Source organism: Poeciliopsis prolifica, unplaced genomic scaffold (genome assembly GCF_027474105.1).
Source record: "Poeciliopsis prolifica strain line A6 unplaced genomic scaffold, Auburn_PproV2 SCAFFOLD088, whole genome shotgun sequence".
Taxonomy (NCBI): Eukaryota; Metazoa; Chordata; class Actinopteri; order Cyprinodontiformes; family Poeciliidae; genus Poeciliopsis; species Poeciliopsis prolifica.
Genome location: NW_026562463.1, coordinates 141572 through 166626, shown reverse-complemented (window position 1 = coordinate 166626; position 25055 = coordinate 141572). Strand labels below are relative to the sequence as shown.

At 38.2% G+C, this 25055-nt stretch overlaps 1 protein-coding gene across 1 annotated transcript in view; it reads left to right on the top strand.

The window, feature by feature from the left end:
- Positions 1-25055, top strand: part of LOC129353337 (supervillin-like) — a 49156-nt gene that overhangs the window by 5785 nt on the left and 18316 nt on the right. The window contains exons 2-8 of the mRNA XM_055022617.1: positions 8780-9264; positions 12469-12503; positions 14977-15020; positions 20789-20886; positions 22470-22569; positions 23713-24266; positions 24500-24638. Coding sequence (XP_054878592.1) covers positions 8900-9264; positions 12469-12503; positions 14977-15020; positions 20789-20886; positions 22470-22569; positions 23713-24266; positions 24500-24638 — 1335 coding nt within the window. The 5' untranslated portion in view covers positions 8780-8899. The remainder of the gene's footprint in view (positions 1-8779; positions 9265-12468; positions 12504-14976; positions 15021-20788; positions 20887-22469; positions 22570-23712; positions 24267-24499; positions 24639-25055) is intronic.

Genomic DNA, 25055 nt, shown 5'->3' with positions numbered 1-25055 from the left:
TGGGAAACTGGAAGGGAAACAGAACGTTTGCACGAAAATGAATAGATTAGAGAACAAACAATCGATTATTGCCTTTATAAAGTAACCTGTGAAAAGCCATTGTCCATTTGTGCTTTTTCTGTCAAGAGTAAGCAAAACAAATGCAAATGAAGTCTGAAGGGGTGGAGCTGCTTCTACACAAACATACAGAACTAAATAAGATGTGGGTTGAATGATAAGAGCTACAAATGTAGCTCTTCCACAACATATGTCTTCCCAAAAAACTATCTGGATCTTTCTTTCTTTCTGGCTTGCATGAAATATCTGAAAGACTTCACCATGTCTGCTGTACAAACGTGTGTGTGCAAGCATATGATCGACTGGCTAGATACAGCACTATAAACCCCACCCTTCCTTCTCTTCTCTCAGGCTTCACTGATTGCAGTCTTGTTGTGTGTATGCCGAATGGTCTGTTTTCTGTGATGTTCTTGCTAGATGTCTGTCAGTTTGCATGGGATTGTGTGTGTGTGTGCGTGCTTGCTTTCCTTTACGTCACATTTAATGGTTCCTGTGAAAGCAGCAAATGGAAAGCCGGAAGACTGGGACAAAGAGCCAGCCTGTAAATAGAGGGGGAAAACACACACACATGCTGCTCTGGTGTGTTTAGTACTGAACCGTTACAGAAGGTTAGGCAGCGTTCTTTGTCTCTGTGGTGACAGGGACGGCTCAGACCTGACCAGGTCAGTTGGTCTTTACAGTGTCACTTACTAAGGCAAAGCTGAAAACGAGCATGAGTGCCTCCGGGGGGTTATTATGTCAACTGCCTTTCGGGTGACTGGATACAGTCAGCAGGACTTCTGGTAAAAGGGATTTAGGGGAGTTTGTGTCTTCCTAAGGCAGAGAAGAGGGAGAGGGAGGGAGGGATGGAGGGAAGGATTACTCTCAGGCCCTGTTTTTAACTCCATCCTTTACCCCTTGCTCCTCCTTAAAACTTGCCTAGATGTCTTTGCCATCCTGGAAACACACACTCAACAAAAACCTGTTCTGTTCTAAATTTTTATCTCCTTCCCTCATTCTCACTTCTTTGACCTTTGCAGTTCTCTTCATCCTCCTGATGAACACATTTACAACTTCCAGTGTTTCCTCTTGTGCTTTCTGTATCCGCTTCTCCAGCTAGGCTTCTCTTCCTCCTTTTGCTGCTTTTCTTTCCTTTGCCACCTAATCCACGTCTCTCCCTCTTTCCTCCTTGTGGTTACGGCTGAAAGGTCGAGTGGAGTCCGGTATTGTGAAAGAAGAACTTGTGCTGTCGAAGACAAACGCCCTCCTGTCAGTATCATACTTCCAACCTTTCTATTAATGGAAGCCCTTTTCTTTCTACGGAGTGTTGTAAGCCTTTGAAATTTCAATTAAAACTTTGTTCCACCAGTTGTTGGAGGCAGTGTGCCTAAACCGCTTTTAGTGTATAAAGATTAGTTTTTAATGAGAAACATGTTGGCCACTCTGTATGGGCTGATTGCTACATAAGGGGGGCTTAAAAACTGATGACTTGTTTTCCCTCTCTCCTTTTCTTATGTCTTGTTTGTGTCATTTTAATTTATTGAAGCGAGAGCTTAATATGCGCTCATAAGGTTAGAGTTATTGGTGGAACATTCAATTCAAAAATACTTTATTTTATTTTATTTTAAAGGGAAATTAAATATTGTCATAACTCATATTGACTAAGGTTCTTCATAGAGGTTTTATAGATGCTAGTAGCTATAAAACCTACATATTATATAGATTCTACATACAGCAAATATACAGAATTTTTCTTCAAACACTGAAGGATATAAAGTTCAAGTCCTGTTTCTCTTTCAATCAACAATCAATTTCTTGTTTTGTTCACATTTATTGTTTCCAAAGGGGTTGCACAGTGGCAGAGTTGTTTGAACTGTTGCCTTGCAGCAAGAAGGTCCTGAGTTCGATTCCTGGCCCGGGTTCTCCCTGTGCTTACACAAGTTCTCTCCATGTGCTCCGGCTTCCTCCCACGCACTGTTAGGTTAATATGTCTAAATTCTTCCTAGATGTGAGTGTGCGTGTCTCTATGTTGCCCTGCGACAAACTGGCGACCTGTCCAAGGTGACCCCACCTCTCGCCCCTGACCAAGGGTGTTAAAAAATGGATGGATGATTGTTTCCACACCATGCTACGTCCACCTACGCTTCTCGTCCACCTCTGATTCACCCAACAAATGCCGAGTCAGCAGAGTGTTTTTGCAGATGACAGTGATTTGACTTGTGCTAGAAGTTGGAGGTGCTCCTCTCCTGCTGACCGTTCAGTCTCTCAAACTGCTGTCTGTCAGGTAGTTATTGATAAAACAAATCATGCTGACTTGTGTTAAATACACTGCAGAAATCAAAAGCATATCAGAAAACTTTCTCCAAGTCAACCAGACCTTCTTAATTTAACTCCTCAGTGTTTCTTTTTTAACTTTGCAGAAGTTCAAAAAGGTCTTAGTGTTTTGTGTGTGTGTGTGCATCATCTTATACACACACCTAAGTATGTGTTTATTTTTTATTGTGCTGTACAAAAACCTGGTTTTCTCAGTGAAGCAAAGTTTCCACTCTCCACCTTCTTCCCTCTGGAGGAAAGTGGGTCAGCTGCTGGCCTTCTTTTACACAGTTTCCTCTTGTTTTGTCCAGGGCTGCAGAACAGTGTCTTAATAGGTCTCTGATGTCTGTGGTAACTTTAGGTGGATTCCAGTGCCAGCATGTTGTAAACATACAAAGCAATAATAAACCTTCAAAATCCATTTCAGGTGTTTGAGCGTTATGCAGTTTTGTGCGTTTTGAACCAAGAATATGTCGAAATGTTTACAGTTTCTGGGGTAAATCTCTTAAATGTCATTTCAAGGTTTTAAGTTGCAAAAGGAAAAAAAGAAATAGTAAAAAAAAGAAAACACTGGTAAAGCAAGACCCAATCAGTGGAAGTACATTTTGATTAATTTAAATGGCGTTATTATAAGATGACATACTTTGTCGTTGTCATTAAAAATGACTGTAGTTAAAAACAAAAGGTTTGCCTCTTTATTTCCAGTCTTCGGGTTACTCACTTTGTAAAATAAAGAGGATTTCCTTTAATTGTGTTACATTGGAGACATGCAGCCTTTTCGATGTAAATTGACTGTTCCTGAGAGGGGCTGTGGCTGCATTCCTGTTTTGTCATTCTTGTGTGAACATGCGATTACTGCAGGAAAAACAGTTTGTCAGGCAACAGGTCAGCGTTCGCTTTCAGGCGGGTTTCTGCCTGGTCTTTTTCTTAATCTGAAATATAAATGTTTTTGTCCTTTTTAGGTAAGAAACACCCATCAATAGCTACTCATAAAGGGAAGCTCACATTTAATCTAATTAAACTCATGGTTTTATATTTCAACCTTTTTTTAATAATAATAATTGAAGCCAATTAAAACCCAAAATGTTCTCCAAAAATTATAGTGTAGGATCAAATAAATCATGTTTAATGTAGAAATGCAAGACTATGATGTGGAACACCACTGATTTGCTAGAGGATAAGCCACAACAAGCTATTGCTAAAATGTTCACTATTTAGAATGCTGAATCCAAACTTATTAAAGGAAAGTTAGGTGGAAGGAAAACAGTTAGAAAAGAAATGGTTCACTTGTTACTTGATTACTGCACATTTGTAACCAAAGTCAAAGCGAGAAGTTCTCGTATCTGGGCTATGTAGAAAAAGGAAGCAGCTTGGTGGTCTGAAGTCCTCTTTTCACAATATAGTGAACTCTGTTTCAATTGGAAATCAATGTCCCAGTGTCTGGAGGAACGTTGGAAAAGCACAGAATGGTCTGGTGTAAAGGTTTCTCAGTCAGACGGAGACATTGATTTCAGTTTTGATTAGGACCTTCAAAAATTGTTTGTCTTATTCTTGGCTTTTTTTAGCTGTAAGCTACAATCATGTCATTGTTTTTGAAATATAACATGGTTTGTAATGAATGTATATAACATAGTTTCATTTTCTGAGCCAAATTCTTAAATTAAATATTTTTAATTATATTCTGATTCACTTAAATGCATCTAGTGTTTCAAGTATTTATTTTCCTCCTGTAATATTCCTAAAATGGGGGACATGAGGAACTATGAAGTGCTAATCTTGAGCAGCAGGTTTTTATGTTATCTGCCATTATTTGGTGTAGAAGATTTTTTTCATTTTAGCTGTTAAGTTTCCATGTATTAATTTGTCAAGCATTTTTTCCCACAAGTGAAAAGCAAAATAAGAAACTTTGGACTCCTTAGATTTGTTATTTAATATTTTGGTATTTAGTGCTTATGCCTCAATCTTCATACTTTCTTTTAAACTGCCGGATTGCATAAATATTTTTTACACCAACTTCTTCCTCCTTTCGAGTTCTGCTCTGCTGCATTCAATAGTCAAGACATTATTAGCAGCAGCTGCATAATTTATGCTGACTAATGTTGAACAATATAATTAAAGAATAATAATTTTGTCCACAAATAAGTGTATGAACATTCTACCTCAACATAAGAATGCAAACCCTATATTGAATCTTCATCCTGTAGGTTTTATTTAGCAGTGTTGTAACTTCTGCTATTATGATCAGTTGCTATTGGTATTAGCTGTCATTATGCAATTGCCTGCTTGTAATTACTTTTTGTGAGTGGGAGGATGTTTAAAATTCAGATTGGTTTATTAAAAGAGGAAATTCAGACCTTTATCTACCTGTTAAAACAGGATTTCTTACTGCCTCTGCCTGTCTGTTCTCTCGATATTTTCTTTTTGTATTGCCATGTTCATGAGCAACTTCCTTTATCAAACAATCTCCTGTGGTGAAATGTTTTTGCTATAGTCAGAAGGTGACATTTGGCCTTTGTTGAGAAAGCTCCTCCTCTGTGACAACTCCCTGTGTAGCAACAGAATCACCCAGCTGACCGGGGACTGGAGGTTTATTCGCAGAAATAAATATGACCACATAAATTGGCAAGTAACTGATATTGACAGTGACAGGAACTCACTGGCCAAATGTGTTTGCTTATCTGGAAGTAACTTTGCTGTATTTCTGAATATATAACCTTGAATACATAATTTCAGCACCAAAACACCATGCATTGTTTCTTTGCTGTTTATTTCCTAACAAACCATATATTCTACATACATCCACATCGGCTGAAATAAGTAAGATATGACTCACCATGTTTTTAGTCCCCTCTTTGTTTCTTAAAATAACTATGGCAGCTTCCAAACAAAGCACCCTAAATGTGCTGGGTCTAAATGGCCAAACTTCAGCAGACTGTGTAGCACTCCTTTTATAGGTAGACGCCTAGGTGATTATGTAAGTGTCCTGAAACCATCATCCAAACTCGGGAGCTCTTGCCTTCATAAGGCAGTCCATTGGTTTTGTTTTGAAGTGAGCAACAGCTTGGTGCTGTGACTTTATCGTGTTGTTTTATAAAGGAGTTTGTTGGCATGATTCCTGCTTTGCTTGTCCAGTTTGTTGTGAGGTCTTTCTTTCTCAGAGTCTCTGTGAACATTAAAGGTTTTTGTAAGATTTAGGATTAATTATAAAACTAAAGAAAAACAACTGGAAAACAGAAAAAAAAAATGCATTCTGGCATACTTTGTTGTGAAGAAGTGCCAAATTACACAAACTTTTACAGAATTCAGCTTTCAAATAGTTGTTGTTTTTGTTCCTTTTGAAACTTTTTCTTCCTTCTTTCTTTTTTTTTTTTTGTCCAGTCCAGGTTTGTCAATATTACCATTTTTAGAGGAAGGTTGATTAATTTCTTGAGTTTATATGACTTTTTTTCCCCATGAGGCCATAGTTTTAAGTTGAGATATGATAATTTCATCTCTTCAATGTTTCTTACTTTTGCAGTTTTAGTGTCTTATTACCTGAAATCTTCAGGTACAAACATTAGACTTTTGCTAAAGGCTATTTTGTACATAAATTTGCACTTGTTTGGCATCCAAAGATTGAAATGGTCTGCAGAAAGGAAATTTGAATATAATGAAGAATCTCAATGTGAAGCAGTTTTATCTGTTTGTTTTTTTTTAAGTGTGGGCCTATAGAGAACTGCAGTTGATGGTCCATGATGTAAGAAATGTGAGCAGGATTGTAAATTTTGGTAAATGAAAAATCAAAGCCACCAAAAGATGTGTAATTTGTGAATTTGATCTAATAATCCTATACTATATAAAATAGTGTATATTGTTAAATTGAATTTATTCAATTTGGCATTTATAATTGTCTTGTAACTGCCTGGTTTAATTTACTACAATATGCATTAATATGCACAGTGGGAATCATCTTGGCACTCCAGCAGAAGCCAACATTAAAGGTCTTTCTTATCTCCTCTCCTGGGGGTATCAACCAATCAGTGCCAAGAAAATGAACGATGCTGCAGGATTGGTTGCTTTGCAAATGCCAGCGAATAGCATGTTAGGCAGCATTTCACTTAGGTACCTGAGCTTCCCAAGCTGCATTTTCTTCACAGATATTTTAAATGTGCTCTTTGAAATGAACTGATCTCTCAAACAATAGCCTGCATTTTGAAAATCTCTTTATTCAAATGTCGAGAGGAGAAGAGAGGTTCTCAGGCTTTAGTCAGCTGTTTAAATGGCTTTAACAATTCACTTCAGTATTTCATTACAGCATTTTTATTTTAATGGGGCCAAAATTATGGTTATGGGTCAGTATTTATAGACCAGAAAGAGTCATAAAGGATAAACTCCAGGTCTGTTCAAGCTTGTCAGCAGTGCAGAATAGACTATTTGAGTCAGCTCGTTTATCCCCTCATTCTTTCCTTTTTACCGTCCTTCTTTCACTTTGAGTCTCCTCATTACTAACACTATCCAGGCTCAGCAATCTGAATTATGTTTTCCCATATCCTATAAATGTGAGAAGTTATACATTGAGTTAGGTCAGGCCCTGTAATTTGAGGGAGACCTGGGGGTTCATTAAATCTGAGTCTCTGGTGTGTAACTGTACCTCTCTTTCTCGCTCGTTTCCCCTTTACTGTTCTTAGACATCATAGGCATGCTTTAGCTGTGAGAAATGTCTGTGGAAAAGCCCCTGTGCTTGATGTGTGGAGTGGTCAGAAACTGCACATAATCATTATTGCTGTTGTCAGCTGGCATGTATTTATGCGTCTGTCGTTTTCAGGCCTCTACATCCATCCAACTTGTGGTTTTCTGCCTTGAGATTACTCAATGGAACAGAGTGACTTCAGCTCAACCTTGTGATTTTTCTTGCTTTTTACTGTAAGGTATTAATTTTCAGAAGGCACTTGATTTATTTGATGTTTTTACTGCTAAAATGTTGAGAAAGGGAAATTTAGCAAATCTAATAATTGCAACTGGTGGAAGCAAATCCAACTCCACTATCATTCCTTCCATTAAAAGTTCCTTGCAAAAGTATTAGTATTGTTTAAAATCTATTACAACCACAAACTTTATTGCCCTTAACCGGTACTTTATGCAACAGACCAACACAAAGTAGCATGCTAATATGACGGGAAACAAAAAGAACACATTATTTTAAATTTTTTCTACAAGGTAACTCTTAGAAGCTCATCCTGCATTTCTTTTCTGCCTCTTTTACTCTAATTGGTCCTGCATTAAATCTGTTCCTGCAAGCTGCCGTCACAAGTAGCCTAACAGCTCTCACATTAAATTATTTAGTTTATTATGAAGGGTTCAGAGCCTTGGTACAGAACAATATTGAAGAAACAGGTGCAGGGTAAGCTTTTGGAGAATTGTAAAGATGTGTTGGGATATAAATCAATTGCAGAGTTGTCAAGAAATGGCTGTTCCTCCTCACCAGACAAACCAGATTATTAAAGCATCAAAGAGCTGGTATTACCAGTATGTATTTTCCAGGCACATAGTTCCATTTTATAGCATAATCAACTTACCTTCAGTTGTTAAAAAAAGCACTAACTTAAATTTGACTTGACATCTGACAGCTTGAAATTGGCTCCTACATTTCAGGCATGTAGGGGCCTGCTGATTTGCTAAAGCAAGTTATCACAGCTGTTTACAATAGTTTCTGTTGATGCTGTTTACAATAGTTTCCAGGAGCTTTGAACAGGGGGAAAATGTCTCATTATACGGGCAAAAAAAAATTCGCCAGCGGTTCTTTAAAAATTAATAAGAGATTATTGACTTGAAATTAGCTCCCATATCCTGCTTTAAAAATTAATTTTAAGTCTTGCCTTATTTTATGTGCACTCAGATATTTGTACTAGAAACTGTACTAAGAATATTTGTTGAGATTTTGTGTTTTTGCTGTGTGCAAATCTGGGCTGAATCATTTTCCTTCTTCACAGTTTGTATATCACACAAAATCCCAATAAAATGCAATAATTACATCTGTGGCTGGAAAGGCATAATAAATATGTTTACCCAAAATAATTTGCACTTTTGAGGCATAAAACATGAGTTAAAAACACTTTTATACTCGTGCTGGATTTCTCTGGCTTTGCTTTTGTTTTAAATGTTGAGTCATTGCAAGGTAGGTGATTAGCGCTGGTGCAAATCCCAAATCAAGCAAGCAATAAAATGAGCTTATAAGGTTATTTTTATGTGTTTCTCAATCCTCTTTCACCTCCTCTCCCTCTTTTCCACTCCCACTCTCCGTGAGTTAGTGGAATAAATGTTTAAACGAGAATCTTGATGCTATTTTCATAAATTGGGAACTTGCACACGGCCTTTTTATGGTGCAAGAGTCAAGTTGCTACAACTGTTTTATCAATCATGAACTAATATGACTTTCCTTTTCTGTTTGCAGCATTGTCATGGTTTTGGAGTGACCGCTTGGCTTCCAAGGAGCGTCCACTGAAAGCTAAAAACCAGATCAGTTGAACCACTCGCCTAGAAACTCATCGCTCAGACAGATCTGAACTGCCTAATGGATGCAATAGACACCTTGCAGAGTTCGACCCCAGAGACGAAGGCTGAGCGCATCGCTCGCTACAAAGCAGAAAGGAGGAGGGAGTTGGCAGAGCGCTACGGCAACACAGAGGATTTCACCTCTAAATATGTCCGAAGGGACCGTAAAATTGGTGAGACACCCGAAACAGCATCCTCGGAAACAAAGGAGAGAGAAAAACATGAGGATAATGGGTCAGAGCCAACATACTCCAGGAGGGGAATGAGAACTAAAGTGGCAGACTCCGGTGATGAGGCCACCCACGAGTTAAACGCAAACACTGACCTTAAAACGGAGACGGAGTCAGAGGTTGCGCCCTCCGTTCAGGCGCCTTCTAGCTTCAGGTGAGTGCAGAACAACACAAATCTGTTTTGCTGGATGTTTGAGCAGGGCAGTCAGCAAGACATAAAGTTTACGAGAGCCACAGTACGCAGCGCTGCGGTTGGCAGAGTCATTTTGGAGGCAGAGCCGCTACAAAACACACTGCAACAAGTGCTTCATTTAAACGTCAGTGTGGAAAACTCAGCTCTTAGCTGGAGCCGACTTGCATGTGCATCTGCTTAAACTGTTATATGGTTAAGCGTTATGGCTTCCTTCTGCGGCATCTCCGAGCAAAGTGAAGGCAGCCTTCCTATAAAGCAGTTTTCTGTTTTCACAGCACTGAGGAGACAGCTTGACCCATTAAGGGAACACTTAGTGCTGTGTACTGTTTGAAGTAAACACAAAGAGAAGCTCTTCCAAAAATGGTGATGTGTGCAAAGCAGAGCAAGCACTTTTAATTAGCCTTTTTTCCCAGTACTGCTAGATTTGACTCACTTGATATATGGTGATGGAAACTGGGGGGTTAAAAACTAACCCACATTATCAGGATTAGTTGGAAGACTTAAAGTTTGCTCATTGCTCACCTGGAATGTTCCTCTGGGGTTTGTACATGTGCACATGTTAGGAAGAGCATGTCCAGTCCTAGGACCAGGGATGTTTGAGCTGTGATCAAGCACTGGATTGTGCTGCTTGCACATATCTCAACTTGTCTGTAACTATAGAAACTGCCAGAGGGAGCAGGAAAGGAGAAGGATGATTTGAGTTTATATCAAACAAAGAGAAAATCAACAATTTGTTTTTATTGTCAGCTAACAACAACAACAAAAAAAAAAAACATCTGTTATTGATTTAGTTAGAAATTGTGATTCTCTAGGTTATTTCAAATTTGTCCTAAAATAAAATCTGTGTAATTTTATTCTAGAAAAGAAAAATTTTGAACTTTTATGATCTTTGTTTAAGGTCCTCATTGACGACATGTTTGTTAAAGTGTTAGTATAAAGGAAACTGAGTGGTTTCAGTGATAAAGAAAGACGTCTCTCATGACGTCTATCTGAGCCAAACAGCCCTTCCTCACTCTGACTGTCAGACCGGATGGTTGCCATTCCAAAATCTATGTTAAGTCTGCAGTTACATTTTTTCCAAACTTCTTTATTACTCCATTACCTGATTTAATTACCGAATCAGAAAAAAGTTTTACAAAACCATTGGAGTAAAATATTAATTAGAATTATTTTTTTTGTTTTTGCTACTTTTCTTTTTTACCATTGCATATTGTTTGTAAAACTCACTGTGAACTTTAGTATCTCACTTGCTAGAAATATGCACCCGATTTGGTCGGTTTGAAGTCCATCCAGCTGGCTGACTACATCATTGACATTCAGATTGTGAATGCAAAATATCTGAAAAATATTGCACTCAGCCCACTTCAGTTATGATATTGCAAATTGATGTTGCAGTGACGAATGCAATTCATTATATTGTGTAGCTCTAGCTTAATTATGTTAAGCAAAATCTGTAAACATTCTAAGTTTAACAGCAAATTAAGTAAGCCAACTACACAGCAGGATGAACATGCCTTAGTGAGAATGTAATAAAATGGATTCTGTTGTTGGAAATTGCAATCTTCTACAGGTTTTTTATTTTTAAATTTTTATGCAATGCATAAAAATTAGCTTTTTTTAGTGCTTGATGTGCAGCATCCTACATGGATGTGCATGTAGGATGCACTGTGTGCTCTGTGTTTTCCTTTGTAATCTAACAGTGGATGTATGACATAATTCACTGGAGCAAGAAGAAATTCACCTCAAGGAGCAGCTGTAGTGTAAATCTCTCTTGACTTTCCTCTGCATCACGGTCTTCTCTTCCTGCCTTCTCTTATTTGCTGAGCAAACCATTCTTTCTCCGCCGCTTATCTTGGCAGCAGACGACTGATGCATGTATCTCCTCCAGAGCTGATGTCGACTCGACCAATGTCACCTTGCCCTGCGGTTGCAAAGGAGTGTTACATTAGAGCAACCAAATCATAACGTCATCTTCCTAAAATAAGGGCCTAAGTAAATTTTTGTTTTCTTTTTCTTTTTTTTGTCTAAATCATCTTCTGGCAAAAAAAAAAAAAAAAGTGGTGATTTATTTATTTTTAATTACTTTTGGCAAGATCTTTAATAGCTGTTCAAGGGCAGATATGTTGTCAGACTGAATACTGTTACTTACCAATTACTTTCACTTTTACACTTATTTACACTATATACATCTAGTATAGTTATATCCACAATTGCATAGCCTTGTGATGGCTTGCCAATCCAAAACTCCTTTTCTCCACAAAATCTAAAATAATTACATGGTTAAATAAAAAGAATTATAACTATTTCAGTATAACTGTAGTCAATGTGTAACATTGGCAGCGACTTAAATATTTTAAACGAAAACTAAATTATGTCAGAGTTTTGTGTTAATGTTCTCTTAACTTTCTGGCCCAGATATTAAAGTTTTAAGCACAAAAATGCAGATCATAATAGACAAAAAAAACACATTAAAAATTTAATTTAACCAGCATCACTTTCAAACATTAACTCCATGCTTATAATCAAATAGCACAAGTTTATTGATCTAAAGTGACAGGCATCATGATGTCATGCAGTCATGACTAATTGGTCCAATCCCATTTAGATAAAATAAAGATTTTAAATTGACGGGAATATTTTGGATTCAAGATAATTTACCTCTACACCTGAGCTTAAGGTTTTGATTTTGATCTGCATGTTGCCACTTTCTGCCCTTCCTTAACCTTTGACCCCTTCCAGATGACCACTATGATTCTCCTTTGGTGTCACCAGCAAAAATCCTCCACCCCTCCTCCTGTTACATCATTGCTCCCCCCTGCTTCCCTTTCCCCAGGCAGCTGCTGTCCCCATCCATTTTTAACGGCCATTACTTAGAGATGAATTGCTCCCTTCAGATGCGACCCAGGGAACGCTGTTACATCACTGCTAGCGTGCAGCTGAAACAAGCGCATGTGTTAATGTGTCGAATGCGTATCAAGTGAGACAAATGAACTGGAGGGCTCCAATTATTCAGTTCCAAGATTGTCTGAACTGTTTTAAAATGAGTCGATTGCAAAATTACTGTAAGATCTTAGCAAGCTTTGGTAATAACAGCCATCCAGTCCCAGTACTCCATCACACTTGTGAGTAACCTCATCTATCTCTGCCTTTCTCTCACTCTGTTAGGCTGCTGGAAACTGATGACCCGGAGGAGCCTAAGGGTAAGATGAACCCTCGACTTTCACTGCACTCAGATCCTCTATTGTTCCACATGCTGCTTTCTCATTCAACTGTTGCTTATTAGTCAGTCTGAAAGGAACACTGGGCTCACTCACTGCTGATGTCAGATCACTTTATTGATGCTGGCATTGTAATAACCTTCCAGTCAGGAGGGGCGTAGCAAGCTATTATCCCTGATGATGAGTTTGTTTTGCGATTAGAAAGAAGAGGGTATTGCTTGACATTTAGTTTCCAGCCTTCTGTCTAAATGTTTCGCTTGTGTGTGTATGCAAATATGCTTATGCTAGTTTGTTCTTCTGTTGATTCTGATATGCAGTTATGTGATGCACTTGTTTAGATCTGCATTCTTTACGTTCTAATTTCTGCTGCTGTGCAAATGTGATTTAATTGGACCACTAGCAGCTTTCATTTCTAATAGTCCACCGCGTTGCTTTCAATTGCTTTATTTTTCTAATTTTGTCCAATTTCTAACCTTCTGATGTCGAACAATGTAGTTGTCAGACTGAAACCTGTGACCATGGGTTGTTGGAGTTCTTACAATCCACACAAGGTCTGTGTAAAATGTGTATCAACATGTTTTCTAAAGATGCCTTCATCAACAATAGCTTCACCAACTAGAAGTTGTGTACAACTGACTATGCACATCAAGAGGTGAGGGAGGCTGGTGCGATACTTTGTGCGTCCTGCAACCAGGAAGCCACTCTCTTATTATTTTGAAGACTTTACAGCATGAAACCAGAGTCAGTCCCTGAGTTATTGCAGTTATTTCAGTTTTATGTTCTGTTTGAGAAATTAAATACACATGTTAGGAACTATGTTTCACATCTGGTGTGTGGAGGCCTTGGGATTCCCCTGGAGGAGCTGGTCCAAGTGCCTGGGGAGAGAGATGTCTGGGCTTCTCTGCTTAGGCTGCTGCCCCTCCGACCCGGCCAAGGATTAAAGACACATTTGAGTTTTTCTGACATTACGCAGACATTTTGATGATCTTTTTCTTAATTAGGACTGAAACACCGACATATTTATGGTGTGCTTGGAATTGCAGAAACATTGCTGGTAAATTGTTTGACAGGAGAGAATTAAGGTTTTTGCTATCAGTATATTTATTTAGCTAAAAAACTTGCTGGCATTGTGGTTGAAGCTTTTGCCTAACAATGTCTCATGTTTACTTGAAGAGTTTCCTTGATCATTCAGCCAATTTATTATGAACTGCTTACCCAGATTTAACTTTGTTAAACTGCGACCACAAAACCATTTAACTGCACGCAGTTTGTAAATGCTGTTAATTTTGGCTTTTGTTAATGTAGGAAGGACTTCCCCTCTTCTCCTGTTCTTATAAAGCTGATTTAAATATATTCTCAGAGCTTACAAGCTTTAGATTTATTTATATTTTCAGCTCCGGGTCAAAGGTCGATCCAATAATCTCTGCACAGCTCTTAGAGGGCCATCTTGAAGGACAGATGCAAACACTTACTGAATCGTCTGTTAACCTTAGTGGGAGTTTTTCCATTGCTTTGGTTTTCTTTTCTCCCTCTCCCTCCAGCTTTGGCCTTGAATCACTGATGATCTAAAAGGAAAACACTGGAATCAAGTCAAAACTATGAGTGCAGTTTGAGTGGAGTCACCATTCTGCAATGCTTAATGTTTCCTCATTTGAAGTAACTCATGCTAAGCTCCGAACAGCAGGGGAGCTGGGAAGCATAAATCAGACCATGGAGGATTTCTCCTCTTTCATTTGAAACACTTCGTTTTTCAGAGGCAAGCCATTATTTTGGTTAAAAAAATAAAATAAAAACAGATTTAAAGAAAGAATGGATATAATTGTGGTGAATTAAGAAATTAATAGTGTGTTTGAAGATGGTTAAATGTAATGGATTCCTCATGTTCGTATTAGGAGATGATAATCTCGGTGCTGGTTTTCATCAAGTTGCTCATACGAGACCTGATTCTACCTTTCCCCTGAACGATGCATAAGCACAGAGAATGTGTTCCTTTTCATGGAAAATAACAATATTATTAATAGTGTTATCATTATGAGCTGTGGAGCCATTGACTTATAAAACTGAACATGAGGCCAAGTTTTCCATTTGCCGTTTTCATCTTAAGTTGCTGAAGTTAACAATGTTGACAACTTCACTGTTTACATTTTTCAAGATGTTATCCCCATGTTGTCCCTTGTGAGAACAACTTCCACTTCGACCCATAAAAATGTGCAAGCATTTCTCTGTGCAAATCATTATGTAGAGAACGAAGCCAATTTATAACAGTTTGGAAAAGATTGAATGTTTAACCTTGCATGTTTTTTTTTTTTTTATGTATATATTTCACAGCAACATTTGCATGCAGGGGTGTTGGATTATTATTTTTCTAACCACAACTAATCATAATCACACTTTTTTTCTCTGACTCATTACATGACCTCATTGTAAACTTAAAGCTTGCTTGTGTCCTTTTCAGCTGAGAAGGCTTCAGATTCTGCAGGCAAGATGTCGTATTTTAAGGTAAGAATCCATTCGTTCATCCAGCCTTATCCTGAAAACACCCGTCCCTAAAGGATGCACACTCCACACAGGTTGCCATTACATCTCAGGGCAAAACAGAAAGGCACTACCAGCAATCGTGCAAGTATGCAACCATATCTAGAGGCAATTTAAAATGACTAATTCGCCTAACAGACGGGTTTATGGACTGTGGGATGAAGATGGTGTACCCACGGGGAACCCACACTGTGGCTTCTACTTGTTCAAGTCAAACTAGTTTGTCTGTGAAAGTAGCTCATCTAACTGGGCCTCATAGATATTAAAAAAGCTAGAAATGGCTAGCTTAGAAACCAACCCATATCTTCTCGCTCCTGATGTGTTGATTTGATCAAATCATCCACTTTGCCTGAATTCACGCCACATGATTTGTCATTATGTCATAAACGGCATCTTACTTATGAAGTATGACAGTTAAAATCATTTGCCATCTTCTGTCCTCATCAAAAGGGTTTGGTTTTGTTCGCATCCTTGTCTGTTTGTACAGCCGACTGTTTCATCTTGCGACCATTTTTGCTTTGAAATCAACAATTATTGAAATCAAATACAAATGACATTAGGCTGCCAACTGTTTACAGAAGTTAATGCGTGCATAGGTTGTTTTGACATCTGTCATTGGCAATGTTTGTTAATGAGTAGCCATTGTTTTAGTTTGCGTCGATCTCATTTCGGCTGCATGGGGCTACTGTTGTTTTTCAGTAAGAAGTTCAAATCTTGGTGTGAGGTCAATTAGGAGCTGTGATTTTTATTTATCTTATTTATTATTTTTTTTGTGCCATCATTTTATACATCTGCCTTGATTTTTCATCCCTTTTCTGCTTTTTTTTCACCTTGATTATGGTTCTGATTTTTGTCTCTGCATCTTTGATCAAACCAAAGTAAATCGAAACATCCCCATAATGGGTGGTACGCTGATATATGATCAGGACAAAATGTCCTTTGGCAAATGGATTTGTTTTGTTCTTAGAAAACTGGAATGTGATACAATGGAAACCACAAAAGTATAAAATTGGAAAGTAGTTATGGAAGCAATTACATGTTTATTGGCTGTTCTAAACTGCCCCAGTTTGCCTTCTGTGGTCTCCAGCAGAGCACTGCCTCTCATCAGTTAGTTGCTGAAGATAAGCACCGACGCCACAGGGATGGTCATTAAAAATTGACCGTTTTACCCTCTTAAGTTTTTCCGATATTAGTAATAAACACATGTTTGAATTTGTTCTGGAAGGGGTTTAAAAAATGACAAATTAGTGTTCTTACAGTTCAGTCAGGGTATGTTCTTCTATTGTAGTGTAAAATTTTAATTTCAAGGTATTCTAAGCAAATTTGTGTCTGCATTTTGCATAAAGAAAACTATTTCAGAATATCTTGTACATGAAAGAAACTAGCTCATGTCAATGTGAATCCATATAAAGATTAGAAACAAGAGCATACGAGTTGTTCAGTCCTTTAAATTAACCATTTACTTATTCAAAACTTCTAAATATGAACCTTTTTCAGCATTGACTAGTCAGTCGACTCAGTGTCACCTCCTCACCTTTATTTATGTTCATCAGTAGACAATAATTGCAGTCTTCTGTTTGAATGACTTTCACCTGTCTTTTGGTTTTTCTTGTTATAAATCTGAACGGCTCACGTCTTTCTGAATGGTCCTTCTATTTTGCTAGTATTTAAGTATGAAAATCCTCAAAGCCATCAAACTGACAGGATAAATTCAAGCTCCAGAAACCTGAACACACAGATTTGTGGGTGATGTCACACACTGTGCCTGTGTTTAGTTCTTTCCATTTCACTCGGTGCTTTACTGACTCCCAGCCTTTTCCAGAGCAGCTGTTGCACACTTCAGCTCTTCTCTGGACGCTTAGCTCCATTAATAACAAATTGAGCCATTTCTTAGCACACTGAACACTCTTGCACCTGGTTGCAAACCTGGCCAAATTCATGACTTCAGCATGCACACTCTATGGAGAGATTAAAGCAATTGTGGGAAGATTTTTTTTCTTCATGCTAAAAGATGATCTATACAACAAAATTTGAAAATGTCCCAAATCCTGGGGGAGATCTGCACATGTGAGCTTGAAAATGAACTATGGACGCATATCTGGTTTTCCCAGGCTGCTTAGGTTTCAGAAGTGGTTTAGTTTCATGATGTTTGATGTAAATAGCTGTTCTAATTTGGCGATTACAGACCAGGAGAAGAGCCAATCTTGGCCAAGTAAACCCAGATGGTAGCAAGTTGCTCCAACAAACAAACTTTGTGGGAAAGCAGGTTCCCATCATACTCACAATGCTCCATCCCCTCCGTGATTTTCCCTGATATGTTATTTCACAGTGTCTCATTTGATGGTTAACTGTATTGAAAACTGCCATTTGTCTATATCCACCACTCTCTGGTCGTTTATGCCTCCTCCACAGTTTCCGCTAAAAAGTCAGTCAGTGTTTAAGTCGGAGAAGATGGCATCAGAGTTGAGTTTCAGTTCGTCAACCTTTTAGGATAAATGCAAAGCGAGAGAGAATTAACTCGCTTATAATTGGATTTTTCTCACTTTTCTCAGTGAAAATCTGTTTTGGAGAAGATTATAAATCCTGCTGTGTAGAAAACAACTTCCTCTCTCAATGATGAGTGGGCAGCACTTAACTTGTAAGAGGCTTCTCTAATCTGGGGTATTTACACAATTTTAGGTATTTTCTTCACAGCTGGAGACCCACTTATCCTCACCAGGTCACGCCAGGGGTTTGCTCAAGTGTTTACTCTCACAGCTGCAAGCTTCACTCTCAGCATGTGTGAAAACGACTTCACTAGTAGACATAAAAAGACAGAAACGTACAAATTCCTATCTATTCATTGAGTAGGTTGTACTAGTTTTAAAATCATTTAAAAATGGTTTTAAAGAAGGTTTCTTTTATTTTGTACAGAAACGGCACGAAATTTGATATTGATGGCAAATTATTTCAAATGACTGCTGAAAACTGACACGAAACACTCCATAGAACTCAGTTGAAACAATCTCATATAATTGCTAACCTAAAAAAGCCTTAAAATGACAGAAAACGTACTTCAAATAGTTGTATTACTGCAGCTATTTGATTTAATACAGTAGAGCAAAAATGTTAACACTTGAATCAAGAATTTGATAGCTGCCTGTTATGATCGGTGGAAGACACGGTTTGAAATCCCTCTTTGTGATCCTGCTGTCCATCTATGGAGTCTTGTTTGCAACTTTATGGGGTTTGGGAATTGTAGTTCTGATATTTCTTTTAACTTTTGAGATGTTCATCTACCATGTTGATAGTGTTACCACCCCCAACTTTGAGCTTCTTTTTTTTTTTTTTTTACATTTTCCAAGAAAGTATAAACTATAGCCCAGCAGAGAAAAAACCCCAAAGCTCTCCTTTCATACTTTTAAATGGTTAATTAAAACTCATTGCAAAAAATCCTTAAAAGGAGAACAGAAAAATTTAAAAGGTACATTTTAATGTGAATCAAACCTTAAAAAAACTATTGTTATGATCATATAGCAAATTTCTAACCAGTATTTTGGAAATGTTACCACCAACCTATTTTAACAGCACCCTTTAGGGAATTATTTTTAGTGAAAGTGACCAACAACTGTTCTCCCCGATGCTCTACTGGATTGCAAATGACCATTTCATCCCTGGAAAAGAGGCATGAAACGACCAAGTTTGCAGTATTAAATGGAGAGGGGTACAATGATGTGCAGCAGTTTGCATGTTTATGTAAGGATTTTCTCATGGGCTGAGAAAATCCAATAAAATTCTAACTTTATGAGAGACTCATCAGCAGAAAACAACTTCATCCTCTTTACAAAAGGCTGACAATGTTAGCACACACGACATCTGGCCACAGTAAAGTGTTTTGAGTAGAGGGAAAAAAGGAGTGCAGAATTAGGCAGCGGGAACATTTTATTGGTTGAGGGAACAATGGATTCCATAAAAAAGCTGAACGTTCCTGAAGGAAACGTATCGCTGCTTGTTTTCACGGGAAAGAAGAACAACTCTAGACATGCCTCTAACATGCCTCAGAGCCCACATTAATCCCAGCAAGTATATAGTTTAAAATTCTTTGTTTTCTGCATTTAGACCTTTTTAAAAATCTGCAGATGGGTTCTTAAGAGCCATTTACAAAGAATTGAAGCCATTTAAAAGCATCCTAACTTGGTATCCCTCATGCTATCTAGAGTTTTTATGCCCTAGAACCCAGTTCACAGGATCTTTATGTAAATTACATCCAAGGATGTTGAATGTTGCCTGACTTTCTCCTGCCCAGTACCCTGCTAAGATGGCAAAGAACAGAATGGTCCCCTCATGAAAATAAAATGCCATGTATCTTTGGAGTCTTGCACAGCGGCTTCACTCAATACGTTTTGCAGAGGTGAGATGGACTGAGCATCCGTAAGGATTACAACCAGCTGTTCAATAACCATAGATTCAAAATTTTCAATGATGCTCCACAGCATTCCAACATACAACCTTTGACAGTGAAATGTATGTTTGACTCTTCACAGACAGGGTTAGGGTTTATAATCTATGACAGTTGAAATATGCAGAAAATATGAACAATGAGGGAGTTTAACTGAGATGACTGAAATACAATTTTGTCAAAACTCAATCTTTCCAAAATGTTTTTTGCATGCTCCATCCCAAAAGGTCTACTCTGCAGATTCAGTATAATATCAAATGTTCTTCCTACTTGACCTTTTTCTGGCATAAATGTCCACCTGGGTATGATATTTACCTTGACACATGCACTAGAAAAGAGGAGAGTTATAACAGTTGCAGTGGTTCCTGCTAAGGGTCCCTGAAGTGAAAATGTAACCCGTATCTTGCTAAAACAAGTTGCTACATAGTTATATCAGGAGATGCACCCATCAGGTTTCTGATCAATTTCAGTTTTCGTTTTTTTGTCAACCTGCATATTCTTTTTTTTTTTTCTTTTAAGGAAAAATACTGTGACATTTTATAATACAGGTAGTAGTTTTGAACCCAGCTAGGAGAAGAAATTAAAATATGTTTCAAGTTCATTCATTAAGGCATTCTCCTTAACTGATTCAGTTGAATCGAGTGAAGTTTAAGTTTCCTATCCTTTTTGTATTTATTTGTATTTCTGCTGGTGAAAACCTTTATCAGAGCTCGACGACAGAGCTGCAGCACCTGGTGATTGCGTAGCATAATCAAAACTTAACCCTCAAGGAAGTTTGTTGTGCTTTAGTCCTTCTCTGAAACAGTTGGCAAAGTGCTTTGCTTACATCCTGTAGTTTACCTCTCTTATCCCGTTTAAAGCCAAAGTAATTCCAAATAGGCAACTTTCTAGTTTTGTGCAACAAATTCCTGAACTTTAGGACTTCTGTGTTCTAAATCTGGAAACCAGTCCATTCATGTTTAGATTTTTTCTCCATCAGCTACCCGACTGCAACAGACAAAAGATGAATGGATGCAAATTTGTTAAAAATGCATTCACTCAAAAGTGTACACTTAGTATTAGTGCATTTAAGTATTTTGTTTTTTATATATACATATATTCCTTAAGTTGAGCAGCATTCTCTTTGCTGGAGCCCTGCAAGGGTTAACTGCCATTCTCAAAAGAAGGGGTGGAGTCTTATTTATTCACTCACTTCCTTTATCGGGATATTCGTTACGGCTGGAGTAGGACTCTGACAGGATTGCTTCCATATCTTGGCATAATTTTTATTTCCCCAACACTTCTGTATTTGTAGGAACCGGAGGTAAAAGTGGATGGTAGCAGCACCCAGTGCTGTGATGACAGCACAAACCATCAACTGATCAGCAGTGACAGAGAGGGAACTTCCACCAGGTGAGCGCTTCAGTGATTTCAGCGTGGGTGGGACTGTTTTATTCAATTTTTATCTGACCTCTATGCTTTCTAATGACATTTGTGAGCTGGGGGACAGACATCACTAATAATAGACTGAAACAACTTGGAAAGCAGTCCCACCCACGCACAGCAAATAGAGCATGTTGAATGGAGTGCAGAGGTTATTACAGATCCTATTGAACGCCTGTCAAATGTCATAAGCAGCTGAAGGGATAAACCAGGCAGGTAAACCTGTAGGACAAGCCCGCATGAGACTATAAAAATAAAAACACACAATGGTTTGCACCAAACCGTAGTGAATGTTGGGCTGATAGCCAGACTGTAGCAGTGCAGTTTGTAACCTTTGAGTTTTCTTTCATTTTTTCTTTATTGTCTGCATAAAGTCTGAATCGTCATTCATACTGTTCAGCTTCCCGCCCAATCAGGAAGCATTTGAGTTCATGTTATTGTCTCCTCTTAAGACTTTGTCGCTGGTCCTTTTAGCAAACTTTAGTTACACAAAATAAGAATTTTCACTGATTTAAACAAAAAAAAAAAACGCATTAAATAAAAACACATTGATGTTAGTCATTGCTTTAAAAATGTGAAGCTTGAGGTGAAAGAAAGTTCCCTTTTTTGGAGTTTTTGTGGATTTTATGTTTTGAACTATCCTTGAATATGGGGCAGCTGCTCTACCACTACCTCCCACACATAAACATTTTATTTGACTTAAATTTCTTTATGTCAAAGTTTGCTCCAGGAATATGCTGACAGTGTAATTGTCATTAACGATCTGCGTGTAATGGAGAGACAGAAATCCTGCATGGAGTGTTTGTATAAATGTGGCTCTTAGTGTAAAGCACATTGAGTGGTCAATAAAACTATAGGAGCTCTTTATAAGTGGACTTCCATTACCATTAACAGATTTGACTCTTATGATTATGCTGAATCAGTTTCCCATTGGTTTAGAAACGAACTTGTTAGAAACAGGAAGGTGCTCTCAAAAGCGTCGGTCTAACTGTGTCTTGTTGTTTTCCCAAATTGAAATGACTGATGCAAATGTTGACATAAATTTTGACTAAACTATTTGTTTCATAGTCTTTAAATGAGGTAAAAAGAAAAAAAAAATGCAGAATGCACAAAGTAAATGCACTCCAGAATGTTGTCGATCTCTGGTTTTGTGACGCTCTGATCTGCCGATACTAGTTTCAGCTCGTTCTGATGAGGAAACTATAATTAACATTCAAAACATTTTGCTATGCCTTCTGCTCTGAAGGGTTGTAAATTATATGAATTAGGAGGAGGTGTAACATTAAAATGCGATTTTACAACTATATTAGAACAACTAAATAATCAAGCATTTAAATTGTGATCTATATTAATAATTAGCTTAGTTATAGTGAAACTCAGCCTCTCCTATATACACCTATGTATCATACAGCTTGAATTTTATGTGTTTTTGTAAGTTTCCTTTTTAATGTGCTTTTTCTGTCCTATGTTTTTTGATAAATGAAATCTACATTGTTACCCATCTTTGTGTATTTTTTCCATCAGTTTTGTGCATTATTTTTGTATAATTTCAGCCTCTCCAATGCTGATAAAGAAAAGGCAATGGAAGAGTCAACACAGGAATCTTCCTGGAAGGAGCAGCAGGAAAACACTGCCACTGCCAAGGAGAAACAGGTCAGTTTTAATGTGAAATTTGATGTATTGTACAGCTCAAAAGCTAAAACATTTGCTTAAGAATTGGATCGCTTTTTCATAAATCTATGAACTCAGCTACAGTATTAAAGGGATCTCTGTGGGTTGTGTTTGGATGGAATGTATTTTCCTGCACTGAAAAAGACCTCATGCAAGCCAATTCCTAAACTCTTACGCACCTTGAAGTTTCGCTGGGCGTTTTTAAGGCCTGGTTCAGTTTAGATTTTTTTTCCCTTCCTTTCTTTCTTTGGAAGTCCACTTTCAGTCTATAATTCGTACTCTAAATGTAGAGTTACAACATAGATCCTGACTCCTTCTTTCCCATAAGCAGACATAATGTTAATACTTTGCCCAGATTTTAAACCAATTCCCACAGGTGATGATTTTAACTTCACACACTCACCCCATACACACGCAGCCAGCTACACTCTGCGCTCCAGTATTTATTAAAGAAGACCACCAGGTTAGCATTACATTGTCACACCCAGCCTGCTCTCACAATCTGCTTCTCCTCCTAAATCAGCACGCCCTCCCAACCTTTGGCCCGTCCGTACAATGTGTGGGGATTGTTCCAGCTGTTGTCGGCTCTCCTAAGTGATAACATACTGAGCTCACACTTGGAGTCTTAAATTCCTGATCACAGCTTTAAAGCGTTAGATATTTTTAGATGCTTTATTTTATTCAACATATGTTCCCTGTTAGATTGAAAAATGTTTTTGATTTCAATCAAAAGGGTACAAAGTTTGAATTTTTTTTTTTTTTCAGTTGTATTTCAGATTTGTTCAGAAACATTGAGCCTTTACACTCGTTTAAAACAAAAATTATAAAATTCAGGTTTTGAAAACATATTCTAATAATTGTCATTTCTTTTTAATAAATTAGCTTGTTTACATGTACTGAATGGAAGCAGGAAAGGACGAAATGGCAACAAAATGGAGAGAAATGGAGCAAAGGCAGGAGCTGGCTCAGAGCCGCAAAACAAACTTTGGGGTTTTCAATGTTTTTTTGTGGAATAAACAGAAAGACAAATTGTTGAAACTTGTCGTCTTACAGAGTTATCGTCCCCAGGCGAAACAAAATTTATGTTGTACTGACAGTTAAATTGTGTCTCTTCCCCTGCTGCAGCCTTTCAGTTTCCTCTCAGACAGAGCTTCTCCCCCCAGCAAGAACAGAGATGTGTCACCCCCTTCCAGTCCGCTCAGCCAGTCTGCACCTTGGCTGCAGCGCCAAGACTCTGGGCCTCAAGGCATCAAGGGAATCCTAAAGAAGAGCCGCTCCACCAGTGTGGAGTCGGACCAGAGTGAGGCCATGTCAACCGGGTTGCCTTCCCGGCAAACTAGCGTCACCTTGAGCCACCCTGAGAGCGAGGAGGAAGGAGAAGAGGAAGAGGAAGACGAGGATAACGAAGTGGAAGAAGAGGAGGATGTTGAGGAAGAGGTCAGCAGGGAGAGCTATAAAGAGGACGATTCACCAACTGATGACATCCCAGATGGTGGCAGCTTCAGCGTGCACAGAGAGGAGAAGAACAGCGGCGACAGCACCAGCAGCAGAGAGAGCTTTGAGGAGATGCGGAGTCCGTCGCCCGATGAGAGCCTGGAGACCACGTCGACCGTGTCTGAGGACGTCGACGACCTGGAGAGCAGTTTGGATCAGAGTCAAGGCTCCGCGCTGAAACACAGGTTAGGACAGACGCAAACATAGTGATGGAATCAAACGGTGAAATTCCAACAAATAAAACACCTGATAGTCTGGTAGAATGGTTCTGATAGTTGGATTTTATTCTGAAATCTTTTCACTACTTTTACTTTTGACACAAAAATAATAAAGTTTTGTAACAAGACAAGCAAACACTGTTTGGATAAAGTTTGAAGAACTCCGCAATAATTACAATAACACCTTTTCTTTTTCTCAGACTAGCTGTGTTGTCTGGCGAGGACGGTGACAAGAAAGACAGAACAAGGAAGTCCAAACCGTCGTCCCAGGTGGTCCAAACGTCATTGGCAGATCGCTTCAACCAGCTTCACGATGCTGAGAATGCCTGGAAGAAAAAGGTTAGTTCCCACACTGGGTTTATCACAGACAAACACTGCACCAAAATAAGCTGTTTTTATTTAAAGACAAGAGTCAAATAAAACATACAAAATTTGCTTCAAATTTTCTGCTTGTTGAACAGATTTGGCAATAAAGTGTAACCAAATTTAAGTTGAACATTTTTTAAGAACATTGAAGCACCATCAAGGAATCTGCAAGCTGAAATGAAAGTTATGGTTGACCCAGTTCAAAATCTGATTTCAGTATTCTTCACTGGATATGTATAAACAGAGGAAAAATAATGTCCTCTTTTCTTTCCATCATTATCTTCTTAGTGACTTTCCTCCTTTCATCTTTCCTCTAGTTTTTCTTTGTCTCCTTTCTTTCTCATTTTTGTCTTTTCTTGTATTCCCTCCATATTTAATTTTCTGGAAGTG